This window comes from Oryzias latipes, chromosome 7 (genome assembly GCF_053564925.1).
Source record: "Oryzias latipes strain Hd-rR chromosome 7, Olatipes_Hd-rR_3.1".
NCBI classification, from domain to species: Eukaryota; Metazoa; Chordata; class Actinopteri; order Beloniformes; family Adrianichthyidae; genus Oryzias; species Oryzias latipes.
The window spans coordinates 23869986-23890985 of record NC_136243.1 but is presented as its reverse complement, the minus strand read 5'-3'; the positions used below and the strand labels follow the sequence as shown (position 1 = coordinate 23890985).

The following is a 21000-nucleotide window of genomic DNA, read 5'->3' as shown; positions in this document are numbered from 1 at the left end:
TAATGTTACGTTCAAACCAGGCTCGGAAACGTGCCTTCAAGCAACCACTTCTAATGAAAAGTGTGTGTAAACGCGGGTAAATGAGCGTTTCGGGTTCAAAAGTCTCACGTTAAGCATCCCTATGCAAGTGTTAAAGTCTGCTTTAGGGCCCTACATACAAAGCGTGCAGATATCAAATACGTGTTGAAAGTCAAACCAGTTGAATTTTGACCAATCAGGGACTTGGATTTAGTAGTGGCGTATGGATGCCATCCTTTTCAACACAAGGAAGTGCCAACCGTATGAAAATTGATCATGGAGGAGATTCAATAACTGTGGCTTGATATATCGGAATACAGCTGTGAAAGAAAAACCTGGAGTGAGATTCAAGAGATTTGCACCACTTTTGGCATTTCGCACCAAGCCTCTTCAAACTGTAGGTACATGCGCTAGAATCGGGTGGCGACAGTCCCGCGTGAGCACGGTATGGTAAAAGCGCATTCAAGAACTTGTGTTCAGCGTGTTCTATAGAAGATGGGTATCGGTGTGACATCCCTGTAATTAAATTAAGACAATGCAACCTCATGAGCGAACTCTATCCGAATGTCAGTCATTATTAATGAATGTTAGAAATGCTACTAAACATGACAATTGTGCTGCATTATCACATTCATTCATGTCACTCCCTTCATGCCTCTTAGCTCCAACCTGCTCTCCTCCATTGGAGCTCCATAAAGACTGACTCTTGTGCTGTTGTTTTTGTTTGTGCCCCTCTCACCAGGCCTGCCTGCTTGCCGCCTGGCAGCCCCGTGTGTCAAAGGTGGCCGCAGCAGAACAGACTGTGGGAACAGCCGGTTGGCCTCGCTCGGTCTCCCGCTCCCCAACCGGAGGGGCAGCCATCAATCCCGCTCTCCCCCTGCACACACACCCACACTGAACCACCAACACAAGTAAACTCATCCTCACACAAAAATCCCACTACGCTCACACCCTCTCCCAGTAATCCTCGGAAGCAATTTCATCTCGACTCGGGTGGCGGCCCATTGTCGCCAGCCCCTTCAATCTTTCCTTATTAACTCTCGCTTTGTCCCGCATCCGAGCTTCTGGACTCATCTCTCCTACATTCCGATCAATGCTGCTCTCAGCACTCCCAGGCAACCTCCATTCGCTAATCCCACTGCCTCCCCCACCAGCATCACCGCCCCTAGTAGCTCTTACTGTTTTTCTTTTTTTTCCCCCAAACCTGCCGATCACCTACTTGCAGACTAGGTATGGGCTTTAACTGCATGAGTTTTTCTGAGGGCAGAGCGTAAAGGCGGGGTGGGTAAAAGAGGAGGCGGCCACAAAGTGACTCCAGCCCAAACAATTAGAACAATGAGCCGGGCCAGTAGGGGGCTAACTCGCTGCGTCACGCCTGGACGGTGGGGTATTTTGTCAGTTTAATGAATTGTCCATCAGGCCAGGGCCACATCGCAGGCTGCGCAGGGAGAGGCCAGCAGGGACCCAGACACTAAGTCGGTATTTATTACACTGCCTTTGTCACTAATTGAGCTAATTATCACTGACTCCTTAGCACTCCCACAGGTTGCTCCCCCTTCATTCAGTGTTTCTAACAACTCTCCCACCTCACTCTGATGCCTGGGATTTGAACTCTGCCTTCCCTCTCCTTTTTTTAAAAATCTGCCACTTTTTTTGCCCTTCTTTCAATCCAGGCTCGTTTCATTGTTTTGAGATGAACCAACACCTTACTTTTTATGAAATCTCAGTTATTGCACCGTGCGCTGGCGTGTCTTTGCTTCACCTCAGAAATAAAAAGATAGAACGTTAGTTTTCCTGTGACTAGAGCCAAATTTTTAGCAAAACAGAACAGTTTACTCACTTCTTCACCTTTTTGTGATAGTTTGACCCTTGATTTGTGGAATTTCACCAGAGTTGCCAAGATTATCAATGTGATGGGATCACTGTATTGATTTCCTTTTTAGATATTGTCCTAGAAATGATCAATTTTCTAAAGAAACAACCATAATTTATTGGTAGATTTACAGTTTTTTCAATTTCCATATGTGTCATCCCAATAACTACACCTTTTTTTTAGTCTACCGGGTCATGCGAAAAATCCTCCAAATTCTACCATTTGGAGGATTTTTTGGTTTCTTACTTCTAGGAAAAGTCTTTGGTATGATCTTCTACTCTGTCTGATACTGGGCTTGTGTCTGGATCAGCAGGGCCTGTCTGTGGTTGGGAGCACAGATGCAGCTATGTTTTGTGAGCTGAAGAAGGAGGCTGCTTTGTTGGTAGTAATAACAGGATTAGGAAAGGGACACCCATGGGCAGGCTTTCATGCTCACTTAGGGTTGTCAAAATCTCCAAAACATGGACTACATCACACACACATAACACCATCTCTGAGACATCCAGGAGCACGCTTTAATTGAAAATAGACTTTATTGTTCTATCATACAATAAAAAAACAGGAATCTAAATCTCTTAACCAAAATCTAAAAACATCCTTTGCGATTTTTCAGTATAAAAATTCATAAATTAAATATTTGGATTTACATCAATAAGGAGGAAAATATTCAGTGCATGACCAAACACAGCTGTGTTTTTAAACAATGAACAGGCAAATACATTTTGTTTCTAGTAACTTTTGAAAAAAGCTAAGACTTAAGAAAAATGTCCTGATTTGACATATTATTTGGCAAACATGCACATAACATTTAATGATTATTTTCTGTTTGAACAGAGAATTTTGGTTATCTCAGCTAATAACCAGTCGGTTTCTTTAAGTCAAACTTAGAAACATTTTCCTGAACCCATAAATTTAGGTTTCCCATAATTTGTGACATTTGACATCAAGTCCGGAAAGACTTCTGCCAGGTTTCATGGTGCCTTGACTGCTGATTTCTTTTTTTGCCTTTTTAAACTCAGATTCTTGTTTGGTCAACTACAAACTCCCATGCTTTGATTTACAGTGTATTGATATTATGTTCAAATTTTGTTGCCTAACTGAGATTTATTCAGTTTCTGTTTATCTTTTGTGAGTCACGTCTTAGTTATATAAAAGCGGGAACAGGCTGTAATTCGGAGCCACAGATCAAGGTCTAAGGCTTGTTTATCTCTGGAGGAAAATAAACAAAGCTTAACAAGAATATTGGAAGTGGTTGAGTGGCATCACAATAACTGAGGACACAAGATGGGAACAGGTCAATTTCTACCAATCAACTCCTTGTAGATTAATGCGGACAAAAAGGAAATTGCTTTTTTATCATAATAAACTTCTGCTTCACCTACAATTCTTCACCAAAGTATGCAATCTCATGTGTGTCTTTGTCTTTTTAGCAAAAAGTTAAAAAAGTCCTCCGCCATGTTTGTTTTTTCTGCTGTTGATAGATAGAAATGTTGTCTGTTTTGTGTTAATTATAAGCTTAAATAGACATCGGCAACATTGTCTAAAGGGATAGAGAGTCTTGGGTGACCCTGTTCACATAGTTGTGCTTTTTTGTCTCCACTCATGTTTGAATTTTTTTTTTTGCCACAAAGTTCCCTGCATGCTTTGAAGCTTCTTTTTCTGCTTCTACCTAACATCTCAAACCACTTGTGTCAAAGTCCTTCTCTTTTTTTTTGTTTTGTTTTTGTTTTATGAACACGTTTTTGTTGTGCTTTATGTTATTTTCAGCATCTGCCTGGATGTCCGCCTGTCATCATAGACACTGATGCAATGTTCGTGTGCTGGTGCAGTTCAGACAGCTGACATGACAGCACCAATGGAAAGTGCAGTGGCAACGTTCAGTCACAGCCTCACTCCGAGTCTTGAACCCACGCCCACAGCATAACAACTCACACCCGTCCAGGCCTGGAGAGGAACTGTTGCACGTTCTTCCAGAGGTTCCTAAAGTGCCGGTTTTACTGTTGTGGGAGCAGAAGTTTGGTGACTTCTCAAAATAGACTAGGTCCATTGTGGAAGGAGGCTTGTGAGCTGGGTTTTCTGGCTCTAGATGTCTTGGGTCAGCTCGGTGAGAGGCCCGGTTGCTGCCCTTGTTGGCATAAACAACTCTGGATGCTCCGTCAAAGCGGTCCTTGAGGAAATCTCCCACTGTGCGAAAGCTGGGTAGGCGCATCCAACATGTGCGCACGGTGCAAGAGCCTGACATGCCATGGCATTTACACTCCTGATGCATCTCTGTTGACACAATCTGATGAGGGGAGACATAATAGCTTAGGACTTCATCAGTCTTTCCTGACAGTGCCATGGTAAATGTTAAAGCCTTACCATTCTGCCTGCTTCATTGTTGTGCAGGTTGGTGAGGTAGCGCAGATCTCTGCCCCTCTCACTAGAGTCCACAAACTCACGGCTGAACACCCGACCAAACTCCACGTTGTCACTGCAGCCCCCCCAATGCCAGTCTGGCCCACCGGGACCTCGACGACGATAATCGCATGTACACGACTCAATGGAGCCCTCTGAGCAGGATCGGGCCACAGCATGGGTCACTCCTGCGCTGGTAATGGCAAATACAAATGCCGTCTCACGGCAACCTGAATGAACAAGACAGACATTTCCAATCTCATTGGTGTCCAGCCTTTCAGAGTTGGATTGGCCAACTTTTGCCCAAAACACATTTACAGACAAAGCCTTTGAACGTGTTCATGAGATGCCATTGGATCCCGTAAAAAGTTGTCTAAGTATTGCTTGTTAAGAAAGACAAAAGAGGCTCACCACGATTGACAATTTTGCCAAAAATTGCCGGGCTGTGGGTGGTCGGGCAGTTCCAGCGGCGGTTGCGGAACTGCCACTTGCACTCCTTTATGGCAGCGTGCAGCCCAGCGGCAATGGCGTGCAAGATGCCAGGATTCTGCCGAATTAGTCGACGCTGGCGACGACTCAGTAGAGCGAGGCTTGGGTCCAGGACCAACTGCACATTCTTGGAATTGGTAAGAAGGTTGGAAGAGGAAGCCACATTGACAATACCCCTGGCACAAGGACAACAAGAACAAGGGAAATCAGAGACTGGGAGCTGGCAGTTCATGCTCATGATGTGACCCTCTAAACTCTTAAACTGGTGTCTCTTGGCATCCCATGAGTGTTGTGCTTTCAAATTACAGTTTTCATTGTGCACTGCAATAATAAACAGTGGCAGATGATGTTCCAAGATCATGGGGAGACGGTAAGTCTGACTCACAATGCATGCTAAAGACTCCAAGGACAGAAATAATGAATTATTTTGCTTCTTTATATAAAAACTAAACACAACTTGCTATTTTCAAAACTGAAATGTAAAAGCACATCATTTTAAAACAATTTCTTATTAATTTGTATTTAACGTGCTACTAAAATATGAGCTGGATGCCCACTTTTTATAAAGTGACAAAAGCAGAACAAGGTCTGGTTTAGGAAAACGTTAACAAATAAATTGAGTGTCCAACGCAAAACCATTCTACTTTTTGAGCTTTAACGAAAATAATATTGAATCTACATTTAAGATCTCCCTTTCCCTGTGTTTGACTAAAAGGCGAAAAGCACAAATATATGATGACCTTAACCTCTCAAGACCTGGCGTCATGGACATCATGTTTGTAGTTATGTTACCACTGTAGTTAATGCTGCTTAATGGGGCCCTGTGAGTACATGTAGAGGGAGAGCTCAAATGTTAGCTTGGGTCTCATGAGGTTAAATGACAGAAGAATTATCTGTTTTGTGGGGAAAATTTTAAATAAAATCTGTTTAACTAATACATAATTTCTCAGTTATTGCGACAAAAAATAATTTACCACATGCTAGAAATGATCCAGGCTGACTATAATTGCCTGCATACAGTTTAAAACGAATTCTAAACAGAATTGCATTTTAAGCACTTGAAAACCCAGGCTGTATAATTTTCAATTTTATTCCAGTTGGACTGATATTGTTGCTTATCTGGCCTTTAAAAGGACGCAGCCTTGAAAGCTGGTCCAGGGCAGGGTGTTAGTCTCGGCCTGTCAAAATGTTCAACCCAAACGGTGGTGAGGTGAAGCCTGGGAAAAAAAAAACAAATCCTTGTGATCTCTGTTTTTTGAGTGTTTTCTCTGATTTCATAGCAGAGCTCCCATTTTCCAGTTGTATTCATAGATTGAATCTTGTTTTAAATATTTGAATATGAATGAAATCACAGGCCACCGCAAAATTCTGTCGTTATATAGTCTCCCTGCCCGCAAAGAAGAGAAATTTTCTTTCTTAAAATATGTGGGACAATATGTGAGGATTACAGATCCAGATTTTGGATGTGGAGATGTGGTTGTCTGTTTTGGATTTAGGCTGCTGTACAGACCGGAATGTGCAGCATTAGATCAACACTGAACAAGATCTGGTAAAAATAAATAAATAAAATATGATCAGAACTGAACCAAAATTTAATTTAAATTCAAGGCTGGATGTTTCATGCCACACTGTATAAAAACAAAAGTAAATAAATGTAAATGCGTCATTGTTTGGTCTTTGCAAATCAATATTTGGGAAAATGCGAGTAAAAATACATTTAAAACAATAAAATATATTTCTTCTTTTAGGTCAGGTGGAGACATTTGGGGGGGAAAAGAGCAAATCTCAGAAGCATTTTAATGGATCGGTTACGTGGCAATGCGTTAGAGTGCGGAGTCACGGAATGTGTAAACCTCCGTGACTCCACAGCAAAGCGGGGTCTTCCCTGCTAAATTGCGGGGTTTGAAGTATCAGGCTGAATCAGTGCATCCCCTCACATCTGCTGCACTCACCACCACCGGCCGCTGTTGTTCACGGCCCCAGTGCCTGACAGCGAGGACACCAGCAGGATGCAGGCGGCTTTCACCCCCAGCAGCAGCACCAGACTCCTCATCGTGACTTCAGGTCAAACACCGAGAGAAAATCCCATTTTAAAATCTGAATTCTTACTAAAAAAAATCAAATTCGTTTTGTGACTTGAAAATATTTCAAAAAATACAAGCATCTGGAATGATCAACAGCATGCATGGTGTGGGTTTATGTACTCACAGTCCGGTGAGAGGACCTGCAGACTTTGGCAGCCCTAATTGACTTAAATGGATCTTAAGTGGAGACAGGTTGTTGAATGATGTGAAGTGTCCTGGCAAGATGCTGCTGCTCTAGATGTCCTCTTCACTCTGTCTCTCTCCGCGATGCTTTGCAAGGCGCATTGAACGTGTGGGACAGTCCCGAAGACTTGATCCCCTCGGTGACTGATAGGCAACACATTCTTCTCTTATTGAGCGCTACGAGGGGAATAAAAAAGGGATTTGCAGCCCTCATCTCCCTCTGTTTTTTCTCTCGCAGTCTTTTCAATAGGATTGGAGGGAGGGATAGTTAATGCTCTTCATAGGGTGCACAATGAATAAGGAAACACAAGAGAGCAAAAAAGTGAAAGAAGGAAAAAATAGGGCAGTCCACAGTGTTGCGCATATTATTTGTGGAATCTCACGGTCATCACATAATCCGTGCGTAAAAGTGTGCGTCCAGGAACATTTTCCCACTGGCCGTGCGCTTTCTTCCGTGCGCCCTGCAGCAGATGATACAGATGCTGCGAGTGCACCCGCGTTGGTTCTCGGAGTTGGTGTCACGGTGCAATACAGTTACAGCGGAATATGAAACTGCCCCCACCACCACCACTTCTTTTTTTTTTCTTTTTAACGCGGTGCTTGGATTAGCCTACTCCCTGACCGCATCTCCTCCTCTTTCCAAATGCACTCTGCAAATATGTGCATGACAAAGTCAGTGGCCACTTGGTTTTTACAGTAGAGTCCTCCTTTAAAACAAGATTGCATTAGGATTACATCAAATTACCAACATTTTCTAAGGTTTTCCTTTACAAGGCAGTAAAACCATCATCGCCGGTCTTCACAGACGCACTGAAGAAGACAAAAACGAGTTGTCCCATTACTCATGCCGCCTGCTGGGCTTCTTAAATGTTTTTTCTAACGCCAGAGATAATTTATGGTCTACAATCAGAAGTTTGATGCATGATGAACAAGTCAAAGAGGGGTATGCATAAAAAATAAGAAGCAGCCCCAACATCTGGCTTGCAGACCTCCCTCGATGACACGCAGCGCAGTGTGATCACAGTTCGAGCCACTTCGCAGCATCTCCATCAACCTTAGACACTGAGAGGGTTTAAACTCCTCCACATTTGATCCCAAAGTAATGTTTGATGTATTTTTGACAGTTTTTGAACAGATTATTCGTCCTGTATCCACCGCAGGCTGAAAAATCTTCCTCCATCTCCTCCTCGCCTCTCTCTCTCAAATGACAGTGAAAGGAAGTGGGCTTTTGTCAGAAAGCTTTAATGACAGCCATCCCTGCATTTATGCTCTGGTCTTATATGAAGGTGCTCAAACGGGTTTCCTGGAGCAGTCATGCGACACCGAGCAGATTAGAGCGAGCTTCAATTCGGATAAAGGGAGGCCTTTTATATACAAATCAACTTCAAATCACTTTTTAAGCCACTTAGATATACACACCAAGGCAGAATGCTAATGCACTTTTCATTGCTGCAGCTTAGGGAATGGAAGGAGATTAGATGAATTGGTGTCACTAAGCGAACCGTGTTCAAGGGGGGTTTTAACTTAATTTTATGAAAGTAGCACACGCACCTTTGGGTTGCATTTGCGGTGTTTGCGGGTTTCATTGAGCTTTATTTGGATTGGGATCAATTTGTTGAAAGATAAAATGCCAACCCTGAAGTCCCGGGCAACTGCTGTCCCATTCAAACAAACATTTAATTTATTGTCCAAAACTTAATTTTTTGACAGACCCCAATTTATGCCAATCTAGGAGTGACATTGTTTATTATTATTTTTGTTTTATTTTGAATAAAGAGTTTAGATTGACAAAGTTGTTTCAAACACAACAATGAAGAACAGACGCTCTCATGGAGGTGGGAGGAAGGGGGGACCGCATGACCAAAAACAGTATTGTTGGAGGGTCTGTGAACGGAGCCGCTTGCCTGCTGCTGCCTCCCCGTTGTACAGTGTAAGCTGTATTTACCCCCTCCCCCTTTATTATTTAAAATAATTCATCCCTTTATGCATAAAATGTTACTTAACTTTCTCCTTCGCATTTTTTCACTTCCTCCTGGGAGGAAATACTTTACTCTGTTTTAATATAAACTTGTTCCGAAGCATGGAATCACATTCATTGATGGTTTCCATTTTGTCAAATATAAATATACGACTGATTCGTGATTGTGCCAGACCCCGCTGCTTTCCAGGCGCCCGTGCGTAAAAGTTTGGAACCGTGATTTTACGCTCCTCAAATGAAACTATCTCCTGTTGATGCAGCGCTTCATATTGGCCAATATTTAGCAAACAGTTGCCTGTAGAGGCATCTGCTCCCCTCCCCTCTGCCCCCCACCCCTCCACTTTACTCTCGCCCCCGAGCTCCTCTGTTCTCCGTCTCACTCCTCGGTGGTGCATCGATAATAGGCAACTCCACTTTTTCACCCTTATTTTTTTAACATTCTTTCTCAACACTGGACCTAATCACCAGTGTTTTAATGTCACGTCGCGTTAGAAGCTTAACAAAATGGAGCTTTCCAACAAACTCCGTTGGGACCAATTCCTGATTTTGGCAGCAGCACTTATGTCACCTGCATTAACGTAAGTGTACTTGAGGCACAGGAGAGCCGATGTTTGTTCTGCACCTGAATGTTTATAGTTACTAAAATTAGTTTTTCATAAAACCCAAAATTTTGCATATTTGGTTAAAATTTGATGACTTTAAACAAGCAGATTTGGAAATGGTCTGGCTCTCTGTGAGTCCATTCATCACACCGTTGTGAATTTGTGATAGCCTAATAGAACTTTTGCAATTAACATCAATAAACATGTTAACACATTAAAACCAGTTGTTTTTATTAAAAACATTTCTGTTGATACTTTTTTAAATAAAGACCATGAAGCACCCTCCCCCCCCCAAAAAAACGTATTGTTTTACTTAAGATTTTTTGAGTTGTCTGGAGGATATTCTGAATTTTCTCACAGCAAGATTCCTCTGAATGATCAGCCTCTGACCAGTTCGGATGATTGCCCCCCTCCTACCAACCCTCTCTTCTTCTGCAGTGTGCTGTGCAATGATATTCTCAGCCTAAAGATGGCAGGAGATCCAGTTCTGACCCCTCACTCTGTGTGTTTGAGGCTGGCAGGCCTCAGCAAGCGTCAGATGCGGATGTGTGTGCGGAATCCAGATGTGACCGCATCTGCTCTGCAGGGCATCCAAGTGGCCATCCATGAATGTCAGCACCAGCTCCAGGATCAGCGCTGGAACTGCTCCTCTCTGGAGGGCTACAGCAAACTGCCTTTCCAGACCACCATCCTCAACAGGGGTGAGAACTTTGGATAAAAAGACATTTGGCAGTAAATGATCTGGAGCTTTTCAAAACGTGCCTGTCTTCCATCTAGGTTTTCGCGAGAGTGCCTTCTCCCTGGCTTTGTTGGCAGCGGGTGTGGCTCATTCTGTGGCCTCAGCCTGCAGCATGGGCAAGCTGCGGGGGTGTGGCTGTGAGGCAAAGCGCCACCAGGACGATGACAAGATCAGGCTGAAACTCACCCAGCTGCAGCTGCAGACTTTACAGAAGGGAGGGGTAGGCATCGACATGACCAGGTCACTTCCCTCAGACTTAAATGGCCACCATGGCAACCTGGCCCCCAACCTACAGGCTGTACATGCCTCTGCCTTTATCAAGCCTTTATCAGATGAATTAAGCTCAATGCAAGACACCTGGGAGTGGGGGGGCTGCAGTCATGACCTACGTTTTGGAGATCGTTTCTCAAGAGACTGGCTTGACTCCCGTGGATCTCCCAGAGACATCCACGCTCGCATGAGGATACACAACAACCGTGTGGGACGACAGGTGAATAATGTCGCTGTCCCTTGTGTTCATGTAGTGCCTCATTTGGATAATGGGATCACAGTTTGAGATTACTTTGCTCACGTTATGTTTCTTTGTTCCACAGGTAGTAACTGACAACATGTCCAGGAAGTGCAAATGTCACGGCACATCTGGGAGTTGTCAGTTCAAGACCTGCTGGCACGTCTCTCCAGAGTTCCGTCTTGTGGGATCTTTGCTCAAAGAGAAGTTCTTGTCGGCTGTCTTTGTCAACTCTCAGAACAAGAATAATGGCGTTTTCAACCCCCGAGCAGTAAACAGTGCCAGCGGAAACCCTGAGGGGTTCAACGGGGGCCGTCGTCGAAGCATGTCCAGAGAGCTGGTGTACTTTGAGAAGTCCCCAGATTTCTGCGAACATGACGCATTTTTAGATTCTCCAGGAACGCAAGGACGCATTTGCAACAAAACTAGCTACAGCACAGACAGCTGCAGCTCGTTGTGCTGTGGCCGAGGACACAACATCCTCAAACACACACGAAGTGAGAGGTGCAATTGCCGGTTTCACTGGTGTTGCTACGTGTTGTGTGAGGAGTGCCGACTGACAGAGTGGGTCAACGTGTGCAAGTAGATTCCAGTGCTCCTAGTTGTGGCTGCTTTTACCCATCCAGGATTCAAGATGGCTAGTCAGTCCTTTTGCCTATTTTTTTAGACTTTTGTTGTCCTTTTTTGTGTGATTCTCACAGAGAAACTGTTTATCCACCCCTTTCCCTTTTTTCTTCCATCATCTGGGATCTATTTTCTCTTTGTAGCCGCTGTTATTCTCAAAATGCCAAGTCAGAGATTGAAGAGGTGACTCATGTCGTTTGTCTTAGCATGGCCTGTTTAGTCCTGCATTCAGCCAATAAAACAATCTTCTCTGTCCCACCAAACAGGAGAGCAACCACAGGGAAGCGTTTCTTTTCCCATGTGCGCGTCCTCTTTGAAATCTTTTTTGTACAGTAGCTGTGTATTTTGTTTTGTACATTTCTTATTGTAAATGAATTCTGATTAATGTAATTATCTTAACAGATTTTGTCTTTATTTTTAATGGTCAGAAACTCAACAGAGTTTCAGCACAGTTTATTACAACTTCTACCTACTATTCATGTACTAATTTTTTATCATTTGTAACCGTGACTCAGACTCATTGATGATTTTTGTTTGGGTCAGCTTCAAAGACTCTCAGGGTTTTATTAACTAAAAGGTATTTCAAGGAGATGTGAAGAGCATAAAGGGATTTTATACTAAACATGCACTTTCAGGAACTTGCTATATATTCTTGTAAAACTCAATTTTTGATGCAAGAGTTCAGCCTTTCGTGTATTTTTGTTAAAACATCAACCTAACAGCCAAATTGCTAAAGTATTATATAAAAAGAAAACGTGTGGGTGATTTTGTTTTTTATTAACTCCTATAAAAATAGAAGTGTGCCCCTTTTCTGATAAATCCAAAATGATGTGGTGCCCTGTCTTTTTGTGAAATTGTATTTCAGGTTTTCATTATTGGGCTTCCTTTTTCTTCTAGTAGACTTCAAAGCGGACTTTTTTTTCAATCTAGAAATGAAGCTGAGGTGTGTGTACCTGTGGCTCAACAGATGGGGATGGTTGTGGGAGGTGAGCCCAATGCACTGGAAAGTTTTAGAGGTGAGAGTCTTTTTTGTGGTCCCTTGAAATTGGGAGAAGGACATTTTATGGCTGCGGGATATTGTTTCCTTAAAGTATGACTTTTATTACTGGTGAGTCGCATCAAGAGTGCAGAGACTGGGGGTGATTATACCAGTCTTTACTGTGCAGAGAGCATCTGAGGGGATCATCCATACAGAGTTCATAGCCGGGGACAGAACTTGAACCATGTGTTGCTGGGACCTTTGAATGCAAGTTCCCAGGGAGACAAGTCTGCACAAATATCAAATTATGCACATGAAAATATGCTTGTGTTTGTGCACAAAAGCATTTGTATGTTGAAATACTGGTACAAGTGCACAATGAGAAACATACACATAAACTGAAGATTTAGCAAAATGCTAATGTCACCGCATGGCTCAATTTACGATAGTCACATTCCTGGATATTGTGGATAATCCAGGCTGTCTCTGTGTGCAGCATACTGGGAATATCTTTTCTGCCACATAGGATCTAAGGCAAAGATCCCGTTAGTATGGAGTTTGGTGCATATCGCTCCACATCAAGGAATGACTGGCTGACTATTCTTCTGTGCTTTTTTATGTGTTGTTGAAGGGGGAGTAAAAAGGAAAACTGTGAGTGGTATAGAATGATAAGAGGTTGGATTTCTGGTTTGCATTTCTTCATTCCTGTATCATTTCACCCTGGAGCTGTTGCATGAGAGAATTTCCTGTCACTGTTTCTCCCATGTGTGAGACAGAGGTTGGTGGACAGCTTAGGACTGCTTTCTTTTTCCTTCCTATTCTCCCCCCTGTAGAAAGAGACAGATGCATAGCAACACATACACTATCCCATGAATAATGACATCCAGACTGGGTTGAAATTAAAGGGAGTCAGGCAGAAAGAGGAAGCTAGGAGAGATAAAAGTTACCCACTGACTGGCAGGGTGATTATATGTGTAAAGTAAGAAGATTTAGTGTGTTTAGTTGGATCTAAAAGTGTGGGGGACAGCTCCACACTCGTCATGCAGCTGAGATGCAGAGGTAATGGACTAATACTTTACGGAGAAGGGGCGAATAAAGTGTTCTGTATATAAATACATGCCCCAAAACATCTGCTTCTCAACTCCCCTTTCATTTTTTGATGTGGGACAGGCAGAGGAGGAGAGCAGGAGCGAAAACACAAGGAGCCAGCTACCCAGAACATCAAAGCCCCTGCCCTCAACGTGCAGGCCCTCATTAGTTCAGCTAGCAGAACCAACAAGACTTGTGATTGTGTTTGCTGGGGTGCACGCTGGCAGACACTTCAGAGGAAAGGCTCCCTTAAGTCATAATTCCCCACCCTACCTCTCCTGCCACTACCCGAGCCCGCTGTAACCCCCCTGTAACCCCCTCAGAGCTCCAAACTCAGCCTGCTCCCCCACCAACCACTCCACCCCGTAATCTGGTCTGCAGCTGCAAACATCTGTTCGCCTCTTTATTCATCTGTCTCCACCACTGGATTGATAAACACATCTATTACTGGACCAGTGAATGACATGCAGCAAAGTCGAATGGCAAGGCATTCACCTTTTCACCAGCTGGTTTTTGGGGTCTTTGGGGTACTTCTTCAGAAAAAAGATCTCTGATTTGTAGTTTTCATTCTGGAATACACGCAGGTGGCCCATCTATAGGTATCTGTAAAGAGTCTCTGATGATTTCACCCGACGACAACAACCAAACCTCACAGAACGGATCAGTTATGGTAAATACAAGCCTAAACAAGCTACAAAACCAAGCCAGTTTTTGTTTTGTTGCCTCCTGTCTGTGACACAAAAGTGGCAGATGCCAGGAAGTATCACTGGGCATCCTATTACAGTCAACCATTTACTTATTCATGAGGATGATTCCTGTGTTAATTATTCACGTATCTTTGCCTGCAGACTCTCTGTTACAGTTTACACTGGTTTAGCTTATTGGGGTGTCTTTGTGATAGTATAAAAATGACTTCTTTTTTTGGGAGGGAGTCTGCACATTAAGTTTGCAAGTGACAAAACCTATTTCATTGATAGCTGGAATGAGTTATTTAATAAGCACAAAGAAATGCTTTATAAAGTGAAAAAATTCCACGAATTTGAACTAGGTAGTTGAAAAAGTTGAACTTGGCTTAATTATAACTCAGTATGTGAATATTTGTGAAATTCAGGACTATTTTAGATTGTAAATCTACATGGTTTTTTGAAATCTCTTTTCAAATATTTGCAAAAATATTTCTGTTGATACTTTAAAGATCACTAATCACAGGCATCAAGAGGTGTATTTTGCAATGCATTTAAAGCTTCTGTAATAAAAGATTGATTATTGATTATGTTTAAACTACTAAGGTGAAAAAATAAAAGCCTCAAAGCGGTTTAAACATGCAAGGGTGCCCGGTATTTTATATTTGTCCATCAGCTGTGATCTTGCTATGAGATGTCACTGAGACGCTCACAAAAATCTCAGGTATCGCGGGACCTGATGGCAAGACCCTCAAGTTATCGCGAGACTATCATCCAGTCCTCTGCCTGCTGAATCCAGCTGGTACCCTGCCTTCCGAGGACTGGTAAGTGTGAAGGAGACGCAAATGTTAACAATTCTCAAGGATTTAGCGATCAGAAATCAGGATTGCAGTGTGTTAATCCAAATTTTAACGTCTTTGTCTTTTGGGTAAAAGAAAAAAAAGACCATTCTTCGGCGTTAATAGGCCGTTTGTTCGTTTTTTTTGTCGTGACCGTCACCGTGCGCTGCCTGGAGGATCATCATAAGACACGAGTCCAGCATCGGACATTTCACTCTTAAACACAAAAAATGAGCAAACACGTCGCTTCAGTGACTTTGATGCGGCAGTGATGAGAGTCCTCTGCTGCTGGGACTGCAGCATCTCTCCCTCCCGTCATGACTGATGTCTGTGGGGACACCGCAGCTGACAATGGCAAGCTAGCAGCTCCAGCATTTTATGTTAAGCTAGGATTTTATGTGTGAACATAAAAAAGCTTCTCACGGGAGGGATTCCTGTTTGCTGGAACAGCACAGTTGTATTTTTTTTCCCATTTGTGTCCTAAAACTTGCTCCTCATTTAGGATGTAGGCCTGTGAAGTTTCTTCTCTGCCTCAGACTCTTCTAATCCTCCCTGATCCATCCCAAATTTGGACCTTCAGGTTCAGTAAAGCATCTTTGACGTGAGCGCAGCCTCGCAGCTCGAGTGTGAATCAACTGCTGCAAGCAAACGGCATAAAAAGTGGTAACCTTGCACCGCATGAAAGCCGATCTCCATGACAGAGATCCAGTATGGCTGTCACAGTGTAAAAGCAACAGTCAGGTCAGCTGGCTGGCGAGTTGCAAGGTCTGCTTCCTCCAGTGTCACTCTGAAATGACTTCATGAAATAATGAGGTGCGAATGTTCAGATTTGAAAAGCTGTTTCCTCCGTTGGATTGGGGATGTTGTGAGTGTGGTTTTTGACTTTTTTTTTTTTTAAATCCTCTCAGCTGTGCTGAGACCTTCAGACGTGATCTGGATTTTAGTTCTCTTACAGGTAAGGTGAGCCACAGACGATCATGGGAAACATCTTTGGGAACCTGTTGAAGAGCCTGATAGGCAAAAAGGAGATGAGGATCCTCATGGTGGGGTTGGATGCCGCTGGGAAAACCACCATTCTTTACAAGTTAAAGCTGGGAGAGATAGTCACTACCATCCCTACAATTGGTCAGTGAGTAGGATTCTGAGGCCAAATCTCAATCTAACCTAAATAAACTCCCATTACTCATTTTGATTCTTTTTTTTTTTCAATGGATAAGGTTTCAATGTAGAAACTGTGGAGTACAAGAACATCAGCTTCACTGTTTGGGACGTGGGTGGCCAGGACAAGATTCGTCCTCTCTGGAGACACTACTTCCAGAACACGCAGGGTGAGTTGAGACAGCAGCTTGGTCCGTGTGGAGTTAAAGTCCCGCTCCAGTCACCTTTCAATCTATTTCAAAAAGTATTACCAGTGGTCTTTTAATTATGATGATGCCACTTTTAGCCCCAAAAAAGTGTTGTTTTCTAGGACGTAGTTTCTGCAGAGCGACAGCAGTTCATTTAAAATTCGCCTCTAAGTTGTGGTTAAAACTGTTGCCGCGGACTCCTCCCCATCCCACCCCCAACTTAACATTACCACTGCAAAGACAGTGGCGAGTAATATTGGAGTTATCCAGCCGTACAGTTTGAGCCAGAGTCCAGTTCAGACGAGGGAAAGGGAAACGTACATGGATCTATTTGTCTACAGGTTGGAGCACAGCAGGGAGCTTGGAACCTGCTGATTTTAGCTTCTACGTCACAAGCACCATTTCCTCATTTGCTCCTAATGCACGATGATCTGAATAAAGAAATACTTAGAAATCCCATTTTGATCTTACTTTTCTTTATTTATGTCCTCTATCATGATAAAAACACAGTTTTCATTGGAAGCCTCTCCATCCTTGCTGCACATACTGCATCGCACAGTCACCCCCTAAACATTAGAGCACAGCTGACTAAGACTTTGGATGAGGTCATTGTCATAGAGGCTGTTTCACATTAACATTTTTTTACCATGTGGAAAGCCCCTATAGTTATGTGATGTATTTGTTTTCTACAATAATTTAAATTCTTTGTATATATGTGTGTATTGTTTATTTTATTTTTGGTCTGTCTCTTAGCATCTGATGTTCTGAGGGATGTTTTAGCAGTGGGAACAGATGAAGGGGAATTTACACGGACACTTCTTCTGGAAACAGAAAGCCTTGATGTATTGTTTCCTGTTTTGCAGGTTTGATCTTCGTGGTGGATAGCAATGACCGTGAGCGGGTCAACGAAGCTCGGGAGGAACTGATGAGGATGTTGGCCGAGGACGAGCTGCGAGATGCGGTTCTTCTTGTCTTTGCCAACAAACAGGTATAAGGATGCTGTCTTGGGCTGTTTCTGTGCATTAGCATCGTTCTATCGGTGTTTCCTCTGCCTTTGCTTCTTTTGTTTACATTTTTTTTTGGGTTGTAGGACCTCCCCAATGCCATGAACGCTGCGGAGATCACAGACAAGTTGGGTCTACACTCCTTACGTCATCGCAACTGGTACATTCAGGCCACCTGCGCCACCAGCGGCGATGGTCTCTACGAAGGCCTGGATTGGCTGGCCAATCAGCTGAAAAACAAAAAGTGAGGCACCTGAACAGTAAAAAGGGGAAGAGCCTGGGTCCAGCTCCAGGTAGTGTTTTTAGTGGGTCTAATGTGTTTACATAGAGAGACAATGCAGAAAAGCTCCCAGGGGGTGTTTCTCAAAGGCTGTTCTCCCCAATAAACCTTTTTTAATTTATTTTCCTTGCATATTAAGAATTGTTTGGAACTGTGGTGAACATTTTTAATCATTTGTAAACCAGTGGTGTCCGACTTGACCTCAGTGATTTCCACTTGAAAGTGAACACAGACTAAATACTGAATATGATTAGCTCATACTTTATTTAGATATATTTTTATTTATTGAGTCGGTTTTAAGAAAAGGAAAAAAAGGTTCTGGTGAAATGTATTTATTTATTTATTTATTCATGAATTTTCATTCTGTGAGTGTATAATGGAACTTAAATACATTAAACTGCAGTTTCCATTTAATGTTGCTGCTTAAAGACGAGAGAAAAATAAAAAAAAATCATTAAGAAGCCCAAACACGACTGTGCATCAGTGCTGCACGGAGACATCTCCACAGAGCTGCTGCTGTAGATAAAGGTTTGTTTTTATTCCACTCACCTGTGTCTGTAAGGGTTAAAACCAAACTGGCATCAGCGGAGTGGGACATCCAAACTAACACAGACGACAGGACAGACAGACAGGCAGGCAGGCATACTCTACTCTGTGGATCGCGACGCAGCACAACGTGCATCTGGTCGTTTTCCAGCTCACACAGCTTTGAGCGTTGATTGTTTCAGATTAGTTCTGTGCTGTTCTTCCTCCATCAGAGCTTACCGGTACTTCTCATCCTGATCTATTCATTTCGAATGAGCCTGACTTTACACTTGCTTCTCATGTTACCCAAATCTCCATGCATCACGTTGCACAAAGTAACTTACTGTAGTAAAAACGTGCGTCTTTCTGTGAGCCGTTTCTTCATCTTCTCATTGATTTTGAATGTTGCTGACTTGACCCGACAGTTCCGCAGAGTTTCTGTACTTAGATAAGAAAACGTGAGAGGGGGAGGATAATAGTTCTGCATCATACGGCATGTTAATACTGTACAAGAGCTGTAATGAAAGCGAAAAATACTGCAATAGCCTGTTTCCTGAGACTATATTTGTAAGTCTGAATTGCTGCTGCTGGTTGGATCAATGCTGTACTAATAAATGTCAAGGGTTATGTGCAAAAGTTTACAGAACAACCTCCCAATATGCAAAAGCATGCTTTTCTATGTCAGCGCAGCTGTAAATATCTATATCTACATCTTCATGTAATAGAAGTATACCATGGTACTGTTTGACCTTACTGTAGCCGGTGGGGTCAGTGTGTTGGCAGAGAACTGACAGCAGCTTGTGTGTATGTGATGTATTACCTATCACGTTCAGTTTGGTGTGAAAATCAGTTTTGTGGCCTTATTTTGCCGGTGGTTCTTTTTCTCTTAGATACCAGGTTTGTTTGTAGGAATGTCTCACCTATGATCCGTGACAGTTTCATGGAAGGAAATCTTGTTTTGACTGATTGTTGACTGACAGGAATTGGCAAGCGACGAAAAAACAAAGCTGCTCACCATTCCAAGAAAGGATGTGGGTTTTTTTTTCTCCGTAAGCTGTCAAATAATGTAACTAATTCCAATGAGAAATTAGAAAATTATTAATATATTAGGAGTGGGAAGGAGAAGTCGCCCAGACTGGGTGAGTGTTGAATTATATGGTGATATCTGGCACTTCATTGATCAATAAAAGGTCAAAAAATCCTTTGCATCACTGGTGTTTTTTTTTCTTCTAATCACTACCTTAGAGCTCAGTCTTTCACTTAATTAAAAAGCTTTACAAAATCCCAGCTATATTTACACCAAAAAAAACAACCCTTTTTTATTATGTGCTGCATCAGGTTTTTATTTGTTATATATGATATTATAGCAATAATTCTACCAAATTGCCTGAACTAGCAGTTATCAGTCAATTAGAAAATAAGCCATATAGTTTCCTCCCCTGCAAGTTGCCAAGTAAGTAAGTTAGAAAAAACAATTCACTATGCTTTTTACGTATATTTTGACAATTGTTGAGATGGATAATATGAAAACTTAAAAAAATAAGGTTAAATTAGGAGCTTTGCCAGAATCAAAGGTAGGTTACCTTAAAATATTTTTGAGGGCATTTGTCCTCTGAATTGGTCTTTTTTGTAAACACTGCAAAAACTGGCACCTTCGAAATAAGTCAAAAATTCTTAAAATATCAAAAATTAAAAAAAAAAATTAAAAAAAATGGGGTCAGAAAAATGGCTTTACCAAGAATTCTTATTTTTAAGAAACAAATTCTAATCACTAAGACATGTTTTTCTCAAACTAATATTATTTGCTATTGAAAATATTTCTTGATAAAATTATTTTTTCTTGAAACAAGGGTCTTTTTACTTTCTAAAGATTCTGTTTTTGCAGTTCAGAATGTTATCATATTCCATTCTCATATACACAGTTCTATTCAATTGCTCAGATAACTGTTACATTTGAAATGATTCAAAATGTTAAAGAACTGACTACATAACTGCAGTGGATGAGGATGGAGTGGGTCAAACAGGTGGGAAGAACGCATCTCTGCCTCACTTCTCTTCTGTTTTCCTAACTGTTGCCATCAAAAGAAGTTTGGCCCAGTCAGGTGGTTTTCCTGCAGACTCACTGCTCTCTGCAGAGTCATTTAGTCTGAGCCCATCAGAGGGGGGCATGTTGGGGAGAGCGTGTCTCCAAGGGTGTGACAGCAGTATGTGCGGTGGAGCAGCTCCCAGGGCCACCAGCCCCCAGGGCCCCCTGCAGGACGGCTACAATAGCAGCCCCAGGGCGGATGCCATTGCTGAGATTCCCACCCGTAACCGGGACACCTTCACCCGGGGTACAGACACACTGGCAGCAGCCGCACAATCAATTCATCAATCTCTGAGGAGAGAGGACACTGCAAAAAGGCCGCGGCGGGCCCCGCTCACAGCTAGCCCTGTACAGCAAAGGGCCACCAGCGCTGCTGCTGCTGAGGTTTTCTGGAAAAACCAGAAAGAACAAGAAAATTACCTTTCTTTGCAAACTAGGATGTGCATTGGCTGACATGGAATGCTGAAAGACGCTGAAATATAAACACTAACGAATGCCAATGTAACTGCAAAAACATCCAAGTAACTTGCTCAAGGCTACATTAGCAGAATAATTTAAACACAAAAACGTAAAATAAAGTTTATTAATACCAACTATTAACTAAAAATATTTCCAGGCTAAATTAAAGAAGCTGAATCAGATAAAGAAGGTAAAAATGGTTGAACAGTGCTAAA

At 42.5% G+C, this 21000-nt stretch overlaps 3 protein-coding genes across 8 annotated transcripts; 2 read left to right on the top strand and 1 right to left on the bottom strand.

Annotated features, from left to right (window-relative positions):
• Positions 1-2405: 2405 nt before the first annotated feature.
• On the bottom strand, positions 2406-7801 carry wnt1 (wingless-type MMTV integration site family, member 1). 2 transcript variants are annotated; one of them, XM_004070451.5, is made up of 5 exons: positions 6986-7801; positions 6730-6835; positions 4700-4953; positions 4253-4518; positions 2406-4175 (listed from the first exon to the last, which is right to left on the bottom strand). In XM_004070451.5, the coding sequence occupies exons 2-5, from the start codon at positions 6828-6830 to the stop codon at positions 3684-3686; spliced, it is 1113 nt and encodes a 370-aa protein (XP_004070499.1). In that variant the 5' UTR covers positions 6831-6835; positions 6986-7801; the 3' UTR covers positions 2406-3683. The 2 variants fall into 2 exon arrangements, with proteins under 2 accessions (XP_004070499.1, XP_020560317.1); XM_020704658.2 differs by lacking the exons at positions 6730-6835; positions 6986-7801 and having other exon boundaries at positions 4700-5782.
• A 1583-nt stretch (positions 7802-9384) lies between these two features.
• wnt10b (wingless-type MMTV integration site family, member 10b) lies at positions 9385-11884 on the top strand. Its single transcript, XM_004070452.5, has 4 exons — positions 9385-9600; positions 10063-10325; positions 10402-10853; positions 10957-11884. The coding sequence occupies exons 1-4, from the start codon at positions 9527-9529 to the stop codon at positions 11455-11457; spliced, it is 1290 nt and encodes a 429-aa protein (XP_004070500.1). The 5' UTR covers positions 9385-9526; the 3' UTR covers positions 11458-11884.
• Positions 11885-14922: 3038 nt separating this feature from the next.
• Positions 14923-19441, top strand: arf3a (ADP-ribosylation factor 3a). Of its 5 annotated transcripts, none has more exons than XM_023956597.2 (5): positions 14923-15070; positions 16030-16210; positions 16303-16413; positions 17295-17419; positions 17522-19441. In XM_023956597.2, exons 2-5 carry the CDS (start codon positions 16063-16065, stop codon positions 17681-17683), a joined length of 546 nt encoding a protein of 181 aa, XP_023812365.1. In that variant the 5' UTR covers positions 14923-15070; positions 16030-16062; the 3' UTR covers positions 17684-19441. The 5 variants fall into 5 exon arrangements, with proteins under 5 accessions (XP_023812365.1, XP_023812367.1, XP_078806018.1 ...); XM_023956599.2 differs by having other exon boundaries at positions 14950-15070; positions 16041-16210; XM_078949892.1 differs by having other exon boundaries at positions 15058-15439.
• Positions 19442-21000: the final 1559 nt, after the last annotated feature.